Source organism: Lycium barbarum, chromosome 6 (assembly GCF_019175385.1).
Source record: "Lycium barbarum isolate Lr01 chromosome 6, ASM1917538v2, whole genome shotgun sequence".
Lineage (NCBI taxonomy): Eukaryota > Viridiplantae > Streptophyta > Magnoliopsida > Solanales > Solanaceae > Lycium > Lycium barbarum.
Window position 1 is genome coordinate 22,677,944 of NC_083342.1, and position 11,936 is coordinate 22,689,879.

Genomic DNA, 11,936 nt, shown 5'->3' on the forward strand with positions numbered 1-11,936 from the left:
TAGGCTTCTTGGAAAGGGGAAGAGGAACAATATCCCAAGTCTGATTTGCTTCAAGTGCCTTAAATTTCTGTAGCATTGCCTCTTGCCAGGCAGGATTAGAGACAGCCTGCTGGTAAAACTGAGGTTTATCCATATGTAATTCTGTTGAAGAAACCTTGGATATAGATGTAGGTTGGGATTGGGCAGTATTACAGATGTAATCATCTAAAAAGGATGGTCAAGTGTGAATTCTGCTAGAAGTTCTAGGAGGTAAAGGAGCAGGTGGGATAACAGGTGCAGAAGGAACAGAATGGTCCTCTGCAATCTGGTCTGCAGGTAAATGAACAGGAGTAACAGTTGCAGGAGAATTGAGTGAAGAATGTGAAGTTGAAGAAGGACCAGGAGGAAGGAAATCAGAGTTGGAAACAGGATGAATAGAATCATCATAATGTGGATCAGTAGGAGGAAAGACAGAAGGATGTGAGGAGATTGAGTAAGGAAAAATGTGCTCATAGAAGAGTACATCTCTGGAGAAGAATATAGAATGATTGGATAAATTTAGTAACTTGTAACCCTTTTTGCCACATGGGTAACCTAAGAAGATACATAGAATTGATCTAGGTCGGAAATTGTCCTTGCCAGGCTTTGGTGTGGAAGCAAAACAAAGACAGCCAAATGATTTCAGGTGATCATATGGAGGAGGAGTGTTGTGTAATTTTTCAAAGGGAGAAATGGAACCTAAAACTGTGGAAGGTAATCTATTAATGATGTATGTGGCTGTGAGTACACAGTCAACCCAATATTTTATGGTAAGTTAGATTGGAACAGTAAGGCTCTAGAGGTCTCAAGTAAATGGTTCTGTTTCCTCTCAACTACCCCATTTTGTTGTGGAGTGTGGGGTATAGCTTTTTGATGGAGGATTCCAGAGTCATTGAAGAAACTAATGGCTGCATGGCTACCCCCCAATTCAAAGGCATTGTCTGATCTAATGGTTTGGACAGAGGAGTGAAAGTGGACCTTAACCATAGTGACAAAAACCTTAATTCAGAAAGGGCATTTCTTTTGGAGGAAAGTAAATGAGTCCAGGTGACTCTGGAGAAATCAACTACAATGGTAATAAAATATCTAAATCCATTATAGGTTTTGGTGTTGTAGGGTCCCCAGGTGTCTAAGTGGACAAGTTGGAAAGGGGTAGTTGACTTGATAGAGCTAGGAGGAAATGGTAACCTTTGTTGTCTGGCCATGGGATATACAGGGCAGATAAAAGACTATTTCTGAGAAATTTTAGAGGATAAAAAAGGTATGGATTTCATTGTGTTAAAAGGCATGTGCCCAAGTCTCTGATGCCAAAATAGATCCATTTTATTTATTGATGAAGGGATATTACAATGAGGAATAGGGGACTGGGAAATGCTAGGATCAGAACTAGTGGTAGAAACATTACAATGGGGAATACTAGGGACAGTACTAACAGAGTCATGAAGGGCAGAATGGGAGTTATCACTAAGTTCAGGTAAAAGGAAATACAAACCATGGGAAGCTTTACCAATTTCTAATTTCCTCTTCAGAGAAGGGCCCTGTAGGAAACAAGAGGAAATGCTAAAAACAGCCATGGAATGTAATTGATATATAAGTTAAAAAATGGAAATCAAATTGAACTGAAAAGATGGAACTAATAGGACATTGACTAGAGTTATATCATGTTTCAAAGACAATGAACCTGTTGAAACAACTTTCACTTTGTACCCATTGGGTAAAGTGATGAGGTAAGGTCTGGACAAAGGTTGAATATCATGTAAAAGGTGTTTGTGTGGAGTCATATGATTAGTGGCACCTGAGTCTATTATCCAAGGACTTCTACCTAACTGAGCAGATAAAATTTTACAATAGAATTTACTGTAGGATATTGTGAAATAGGCATATTGCACACACCTGCAAAGTGAGCAAAACCTCCATCAGCAAGGTTGGCAAGGCCATGAGCAGCTTGAGATTCTCCAGAAGAAGGACCAGGACCAGTAGTTAAGTGAGTATGATGAAACAGATTTCTAAGATGGTGATACTGCTCCTTGTTCAACACATAGACAGGAGAATTAGGAGTATGATAGGTAGGTGGTTCAAGGATTCTGCCAGGAACCCCTGGAGGAATGAAACCAGTTGTTTGAACACATGAAGCTGATTTCTTATTCTTTGTGAATTTGAAATCAGGTGGATATCCATGGAGTTTGCGGAATTTCTCCATTACATGCCCAGGCCTTTTACAATATTTGCAGAATAGAGAGGCTTAACTAGATGAGTTCCTTTTAGGATCAAAACTCACCTTCTGATTATAAGTCCTATTTGAACTAGTGGTAGCAGAAAAAGATGCTGAATCACCAGAAAATCCCTGAACAATGGGATGAGATTCTTTCTGGCTTTCATCATATTGGAGAAGCGAGTAAGCTTTGCTAATAGAGGGTAGGGGTGACAACATCAAGATTCCACTCTTCACTGTTGAAAAGGACTCATTTAAACCACTAAGAAACTGAAATAGATGTTGATCCTCTATGAATTTAGGAAGAGCCCCACAAGAGCAGGTTGGACTAACATAGGCTGAGGATAGTTTATCCCAGAGGCTTCTCATCTTTGTAAAATAGGTTGTAATAGCAGAGGAACTTTGAGAGGCTGAACTAATTTCCCTCTGTATTTGGATATATTTGGAACCATTTGATTGACCAAATCTGTCATTTATATCACTCCAAACCTCTTTAGCAGTGGGAAGGCACATTACACTAATAGCAATGTCTCTAGTTAAGGAGTTAATGATCCAGGCTTTCACCATGTCGTTACATCTTTCCCAAAATGAGTACAGAGGTGAATTAGTGTCAAGTTGAGCTATTTTCCCAGTTATCAATCCTAATTTGTTCTTTGGAGTTAGGGATGTCACCATACTACTACGCCAATGAACAAAACCAGTCCCATTAAAAGGTATTGAAACCAATTGACTACTAGGACTATATGAAGGATGAACATAAAACGAGTGTGACGAGTCTATGGTGAATTCCTCAAAACCTTGAGTATTACCCGTGTTTCCACTACTTGTAACATGATTACTAAGATCAACCATGTTGAAATCAATATCGTGTTGGAAATGTATAACAAAAAACAACAGACAACAACAATTCACGATATGAACATAAACCCTAATTTCGATTATGAAGCCTAAATCATCAATTTACAGCCATAGAGATCAAATAAAACCTTGTTAGATGCGGAATAAACATATACGAGTGTGAGCAAGGAGAAATGTTACCAATCTTCTTCACAAAACCTGAAGAAGTGAGTCCTTTTTCAAACCAATAATCAGATGAAATTGAAAGTTGCGATCTGCTCGAATACTCAACCATTTCTAGCAAGGGTAAGATAGCACGATAGCTAATCACTAGAATGAACCGAATCCATGCTCTGATACCATGTTAGATTCGATATTATGCATACACGATCGAATCCCTAATTGAAATGAAGAACCCTAATTGGGTGAAGAGAGAGAAAGGGAAAAGGGGAAAAGTATTTTTCTTTTTCTTATTATTCTGAAAAATGTTTAATGAGCTTATATACATATTACAATTTGGACCCCGGTCATAAGTTGACTTGGGCCGCAGCTATTCACTGAAACAATACTAATACATGAAACAAATGTAATGGGTCACGACTACTGATCATTTTTAGGCCCAACAGGGTGTTGATAATTGCTGATCCTGATGGCATGGAGTGGTTCTCTATTGTTTCCAATGAAAAAGTAACTTTCATATATTTGAGACCAAACTAGTAAAGTTGTCTCCGCGTGACCTACAAGTCACAAGTTCAAGCCGTGAAAGTAGCCATGCTTGCATTAGGTTAGACCGTTTGCATCACACCCCTTGGGGTGCGGCCCTTCCCTAGACCCTGCTAAGGCGGAATGCTTTGTGCACCGGACTTCCCTTTTTGTTTTTATGGCTATAAGTAGATTCTAATCCTAACCATATTTGTTTGTGGCAGCCCAACAACTATTTCTCACTCGGCTTTTGGGGCCTCCTTATGGAAGCCTCTATTGCCAGAAGTTCAAGTTCTCATTTGTAGATAGGAAATTTAGCTCCAAGATAGGTTAATCACGTGATCATTTTTATGAAAATTAGTTAACAATAGTAGTATATAGGTTCCGGAAAGGCTGGTACTATCGTTCTAACCCACTTATGGTTTTCACTTATTCTAAACAAGTATCACATCCTTCTTGTAGGTTTCTTATGGTTTGACATGAATTCCATTTTCAATGCATGTATAGTTTCATGTGGTTTCTGTACAACTGTTTCTTTTTTGACACTTTTATTTCGTATTGTCTAATCTTAGACACGATAAAGTAGTAGGATGAATTTGTTTACTTCAGAAAGTGGTCAAATTTGCAAATTGGATGAATGAATTTTAACTTTTTCTTGATTGCAGGTATGTTTAAATCTAAATATGTATATAATAGGCTGAGAGAATCACTAGTAAAAAAACTATTTTTCCCGACTTCAAAACACCGAGGAAAAAACTGACCTCATGAGGCGGTATGGGCCTCATAATTATTTTGTATTTTTATTTTAAAAAAAATGACCTCGTGATGTCGGTTAAATAATCCAAAAATCCGTAAAAAAGAGATACTGGCCTCGTGAGGTTGGAATTTAATTGAAAGAAAGTATACTGACCTCGTGAAGTTGGTAACTACTAAAATTAATTAAAAATTCAATTTACGGGACCGACCACATTAGGTCGCTTCGGTTAATTAAAAATATTAAAAATTATTTTTAATAAACGAACTTCGTGGGGTCGGTATTCTTTTAAATTAAAAATAAAATAATTAAATTACCGACCACATAAGGTCGCTTTTTTATTAAAATAATAAAAATTCATTATTAAATTATTGAGCTCGTGAGGACGATATACTTTTAAATTTAAGAAAATTAAATTTTCCGTCCTCACGAGGTTCGTAATTTAGTCAAATCCGATCAATTCATTTGTTAAATTTATCGACTTCGTGAGGTCGGAAAATTTAATAAAATCGACCCTCAGTCCTTTTTTCTTCAGTTTCACTTTCACCCTCTCTCTCTTCCCTTACCGTTGGCTTATTCCCTAGCCAACACGCGCCGTCCCAGCCCTTCACCTGCCTTCTCAGCCCAACGTTCACCGTCCCCAGCCTACAACCTGCTGCCGTTCCGTCGCTCCAGCCAACTGCCACCAGAAAACCTCTTACGCGGTTTTTTTCTTTCTTTTTTTGGTGTTCAATATGTTAGTAATGCTTATTATGTTAGATTAGACTAGTTTAATTAACTTTATGCCTATGATTCTACTTTCTGGTCCATTGTTAGTTTTCATGCTAATTTTTTTAGGGTTTTGACAATTTTCCTAGTTTGAAAAAAAGTTTTCTCAATGTGTGATTATTAAAGCTCTCTAGTGTCACCTATCTTGTCTGGTGAGAATTTTAATGTTTGTAACCTATTAAGAGTGTGAATTGGACTTGATTAGTTAGCATGTTAACGAAGGCTTTGAATTTAGTTAGAGTTAGATTAGACTAATTATATCCCCAATTATATCCCTAATTTTCTTTCTGTAATTTAATTGATTTTGATTTTGGTTTTATGTCCCTTCTTTGAATTTGGTTTCAGTATTGGGCTGGGAAAATCTAATTCTGCTTTTAGTTAGATTAGACTAGTTTAGTTAACCTTGAAATATTTTGAACATTAAATTTGTGGATTACAATTTCAAATTTTGTGTTATTTGTGTAGATAAAATTTTGTAGTTGGATGTATGATAGGACAAATATAGGCCGAGGGGGATGAGGGATGAATTTGTAGACGGTGTCATTACTTTTGTTGACTATGCAATGACACTTGAACCTTTTCAAAATTGATGGCTTGGTTAGGTGTTCTTGCGAAACATATCGATGTGGAATTACGAGAAATCAGAGATTGTTAGGCTTCATCTCTATAAAAATGGCTTGTAAAAAGATTATACAGTGTGAACTAGTCTTCGAGAAATGGAGAGTAGTTTTGGTAGATTTCAAAACTTTGTGTTGGTAAAAGTAGTAGGGCGGTGGAACCTAATATCCAAAAACTGACCTCATGATGTCGGTTTGCTTAAAACAAATTTATATGAATTTACGACCTCATGAGGGCGGTAAATTTAAATAAATAAAAATTATTTTGGATAATCCGACCTCATTAAATCGGTTAATTTAAATACATAAAATATTATTTTGAATAAACCGACCTCATGAGGTCGGTAACTCTAAAAATAAATAAATAAATAAAATTTTAATATATCGACCTCATAAAAACTTTAAAAATAATCACTCACGAGGTTGGTAACGTTTTTGTAAGAAAAAAAACAAATTAATTTACTGACCTCATGAGGTTGGTATAATTAATAATGTTAGTATCCAGTGTAAGAAGGTACCGACCTCATGAGGTGGGTAAAATTTCTGACCCGTCCCTATCTGAGCTACGCTTGACGTCGGTTTTAAGGTCGGATTTTGTCATTTACAGATCTCATGAGGTCAGAAATCTTGGTAGGGAAAAATAGTGTTTTTTAGTAGTGAATGTACATATAAACGAAGTGGAACTAGATTTGGATTTTGCCTGAGGTTATAGTTACAAAACGATATGGTGCAGCGGATGGGGCTGCTTCTCCCTTAACCAGAGGTCTCGGGTTCGAGCCCTTGGTTTGGAAAAATCCTTCGTAGGTAGCGCTTCCCCCCGAATGGCTCCCTACGCGGCGCGAATCCAGATATAGTTGGGCTCCAATGCTGATACCGGACACCGGGTGGGAAGCAAAAAAAAAATGATTGAATTTAATGTACTAAGCTAGCATTTGGCCATAGATTTTGTGAAACTGAAAAAAAGAAAAGTATTTGAAGTTGTATTGAAAAATAGTTTTTGGAATTTGAAGTTATGTTTGAACATGCATTTTACTTGGAAAAAAATTGATGTTTTGTGAGTGGAAGAAAAGGTTGAACTTAAAATTTTTGTCCAATTTTTTTTCCAAAAAATGATTAAATTCCATGAACAAACTATATTTTTATTTCAATGTTGGAAATTGTCTGTAATTTCAATGTTCGATACAATAGAAGAGGATGACGTGTAGTTTTTTTCCTATTTTGTCCTCTTGAATTTTAAAAGAAAAAAGTAATTCCATTATTTAGCAAGGAAATAAAGAGATTAGAGCGAAACTACTGAGAAGAATGGGATATAGTGCAAATCATAAATGAGAATACTTATTAGAGGTACAAAATGCAAAGAATTCGGAAAACTGGCTTTATACTTCTCTATTACAAGTGTTGATAAAAACGTTATTGTTTTTCTGTCTCAGATAGAGAAAATTACTTTTGTATGTTCTCCACTATAAAAGTTCTTATAAAAGTAGAATGAAAATTGATTAACAGTCTCTCTACCTCCCAAGGTAGGGTTAAGGTCAGCGTATACTCTATCCTTCATAGACTTCACTTGTGGGATTACACTGGGTATGTTGTTATTGTTTAACGTTACTTAAAATAACATACTTATCTTCCGCGATGGCAGAGATAGACACGATCTAGACACGAATGTAAGGGCGGTTAAAGGGGGAGAGTAGTAAAATTTTGTCTTAGGCCCCAAAAATTTGAAGCCCAATTTTTTTAATTATGGATTTTATAATTTTACTTTTGCTTAGAAAATATTCAAGTTTATAGAAAAAAAAAAGGAAAAAAGTACAAAATCTCTCTCTCTATATATATGTAAAAAAAGGTTTCCTTTTTAGTAGTAGAAATATTTTAGAATTTTATTAAACTACTCAAATTTTTATTATCATCAAATAATATTTTTTATAACAAGATCCAATATAATGTATTCCAAAAACATGACTAACATCTTATTGACTTGAATTAAACTTATCAATATAAATAATAATATTACTACAATGTTTGTCGTGAATTTACAAGCTTTATATGTTTATAAATGAACAAATAAAGGAGAAAAAAAGTAGAATCAGACACTAATCGTATAGCACCACTCTCCAGCAATTCCAAAGAAAAAAACAAACACAAGTAACTAGTCGCATAGCACCACTTTGCAACAGGTCGTATATGCCCAAAAAATAAAATGGTAAAAAAAATAGCACCAATCTAGTCTAATACTACTCTCCAGCAACTCACAACTCCAATGATTCTCCCAAAAGAATGAACAAATGAATGAGGAAAAAAAGGGCATCAGTCACTACTCACAAAGAACCAAGTCTCCAACAACGCCTAAAAAATAGTACCACCCTCCAGCATCATTCACTAGTCGCATATGCCCCAAAAAATAGAACGGTAAAAAGAATAGCAGCAACTACTTATCTATGCGTACTACCAAGTCCACGATCAAAAGAATGCACAAAACTAAACTGTATCCGAGTGTTTAGAACTAGCCTCCAAATCCCTATGGCACAATGGCACGAGTCTCTGGATCGCGTCTATGTGTGTCATCCCAGAAAATAAGTCTGCTACTGCATATATTAAACAAATTGATTAGTAATTCTCATTTTATAATCATTAGTTTAATAATGTAAAAAGATTTGTAAAAGAGAATGTACAAAAACAATCTTTATAATCCTAGTACTCCCTGCAACAAAAAAAAAAGTAAAACTTCTATCAACACTCGTAATAAAGAAGTACAAAATAATTTTCTTAGTTTATTGTATTTACTGCCCGCCCGGCCCGGCCCGGCCCCGCCCCATTGCCACCCTCAGACTAAAGAATTTAAATGGCGACATGACAAATAATGTTCTACGGTTTCTTCTATTTTCGTGTTTGTTACCATTCATGTATTCGTTCCATCTTTAAAAATTTTAAAAGAAAAGGCATGCAAAGAAAGATTAATCCCAATATAAATAATATCATAGCACTACGGATGTTTGTTTTGAATTTAAAGGTTTTATGTCTTTATAAATATGCTAGACTAAAAACAACAAATACGGTAAAAATTTGTGATACTTTTTATTTAATAAAACTCTTCATCATTTCTATGTATGATGAGATTATAAATGTAGTAAATATCTTGTTCTAAGTTTTCAGTTTCTTATTCCAATTTGCTAAAGTCATTTAATAGGCGTTTGACCATCGAAACTAAATATTTTTCACTTTATATGAAATTTTTGAAGTTGGAGTTAAAGATAAAGTTGTGTATGGTTATACTTTTGTAAAGAATATTCGATTGTATGAATATATTTTTCCTAAAAAACATGAAATATGATTTATACCTCTCAATTTCTAAAAACTAGTAAAATCATCCATTTAGAGCAGATATGTCCCCGTTAAGAAAGTGGTGTAAATATACCTCTGCCGTAATAAAATGGTGCAAATATACCCTTTTGTTGACGGATTATTTTTTAAATCGTTTAGTTTATTTTTTAATTAAAAAAAATACCACGTGGCTTTAAAAAAAGTCTACCCATTTTTTTTTTTTTTTGAGTAGACATATTTTTCTAAAGCCACATGATAATTTTTGTTTCTGGTGGATCAGGTCTGGTTAGTTTAAAAAAATGGGTAGACTTATTTTTTTTAAAGCCACAGAAATATTTTTTTAAATGAACCAGACTGACCCACTAGAAAAAACTTTGCCATATGGCGTTAGAAAAATATGTCTACTAAAAAAAAATGAGTAGACTTTTGTTTAAAGCCACATGACATTTTTTTTAATTACAAAATAAGCTAAATGATTTTTTTTTTAAAAAAATCACGTTAGCGAAAAGGATATATTAGTACTATTTGTGTAAGGGCAGAGGTATATTTGCACCATTTTGTAACGATAAGGATATATATACAACACTTTTTTTCACGGGGGTATATCTGCTCTAAATCGCATAGTTGAGGGGTATATTTGCACCTTTGCCCTAAAATTAATTACTTTCATTTTCTTATCAATATTTTCATCTTATGTTTACATTCGAATATAAATTATTTAATGAAATAGATATATGTACCCAATTAAACGTATCTTTTTGTCCTTCCCCCTCTACGCAATAGTTTTTTATTACTCTTTTTGCGGACCAACTGTTCATATTTTGGTTCATTCAGTTGCACAATCCTAAACCACAAGGACTTTTGGCAAATCAAATATTTAAAATTAATAAATGCCACTCAAATAATTCTAATTTAGAATTACAGATGTAGTTCGTAAGAAAGAAATTGTGGGAGATGATATCATTTTTATGGTTAAAATGCTAAGAATATATTATTCTTGCCGTACATAATCTCATTTATTGAGATGAATCTTATATTTATATATAAAAGAATATAATTGAAGAAAAGGATATTAATGGATTCCTACATTTGTGGAAGTTCAGATTTTCTGAAATAATTGCCCAAAGTACACCCTTAACTATAGTTATGATGCTTGTTTGAGTTAATTTAATCTAAGTCTTAAAATCTTGTTATTAACAAGTGTCAATAATCCAAGGAGGCATCTGAGGAAATAGAGAAAAAGTGTAACGGAGAGAACACACTTGATGAAAGTGAGATAATGTCGGTTTTTATAAAAATTAAAAAAAAATTAGGGTAAAATAAAAAAGAAAATCAGAAATTTAGATGAAAAAGAGTTAAAAACAGGTTATGAGGTATATTTTCAAATAAAATGAAATTTCTTTTTCAAAAATAGTTAATAATTTAATGGCCAAACGGCTGCTTAATTTCAACATTAAGGTACAAAAACATAAAAACTTCATAATAATTAAATAACAATTTTTTTCCCTAGGTCCCATATTAGTTGTCCACATTACATTAATATTCATCCCAAAATACTTATTCATTTACAAAATCAAGATAAAATTAATTATGTTTTTCCTATTTTGCCTTTAACATTAATTGTTTTCTAAACTAATCCATGCAATTAATTGGAGAGAGATGAGAGTAATGTAGTGAAAATACACTTTTATTTATGAGTTCTTAGAGGCCTATAAAAAGAAAGGTGGACAAGTAATATGAGAGGCATGGAGTAACATTTAGGTTTTCCCTAAAATTGAAAACCTTCTTGGTCCCCTCAAAATTGCTATCTTTTCCAGAAATCTGGCCACGTCTCTGCTCTTGCCATTTTAGGTACTCTCTCTCTCATTAACTCATAGTCATCGTCTGTATTTGAATTCTATGATTGTATCCAAATCTTTTTATAAAAAAAATAAAAGTATAATAATCTTCCTTATACCACCTCATTAGTATCAAAGCAGATACTTCGTACTACAGTTGTACCCACAAGGTGGCTCAGTTGGTTGAGCATATGGCTTCCATAGTGAAGGTCTACAGTTCGAAACCCCTTCTAAGTCAAGCTATCTCTCCCGTGTGGTTTGCGGGCTATTGCACATGAACGAAGTTTACCTTGTGCGCACTCGAAGGGTAGCAGTTGCGGCTTCTCTTGTCATAAAAATAGTTGTATAACTCGCTTGTTCCAGTGACGGATTAGTCACAATTAGGAGTGGCAAACGGGTGGGTCCTATTGAATATGGGCTGGTCGAAAGCGGTTAAACAAAATGGATAAAATATCCAACCCACTCATATTTAACAACAACATACCTAGTGTAATCTCACAAATGGGGTCTGGGAAGTGTAGGATGTATGTAGACCTTGGGGTATAGAGGCCGTTTTCGATAGACCCTCGACTCAAAAGAAACGTAATCGATGCAGCATGATTGCAAGTATAATAAGTAAATTAACCGTCGGATAATATAGATATCCATATTATCTATAGGCTTCAGGAATTGTCAGGTCAGAACACAAGCTAAAGGCCAAAAGAGGCTTAAATTCCTATAAAGGAAGAACTCATGAAAAAGAACAAACAGATAAATAGAAAGTAATAGTATGCATATATATATATATATCCATCTGGATATCCAACTTTTAGTGGACAATATGGATAATATCTATATTTGATCCATTTTAAAAGAGTTGGTTATCCAACCCA

At 34.4% G+C, this 11,936-nt stretch overlaps 1 protein-coding gene across 1 annotated transcript; it reads right to left on the reverse strand.

Moving 5' to 3' along the window:
• Window positions 1-2,260: 2,260 nt before the first annotated feature.
• On the reverse strand, window positions 2,261-3,082 carry LOC132643935 (uncharacterized). Its single transcript, XM_060360468.1, has one exon. The coding sequence runs from the start codon at window positions 3,080-3,082 to the stop codon at window positions 2,261-2,263; it is 822 nt and encodes a 273-aa protein (XP_060216451.1).
• Window positions 3,083-11,936: the final 8,854 nt, after the last annotated feature.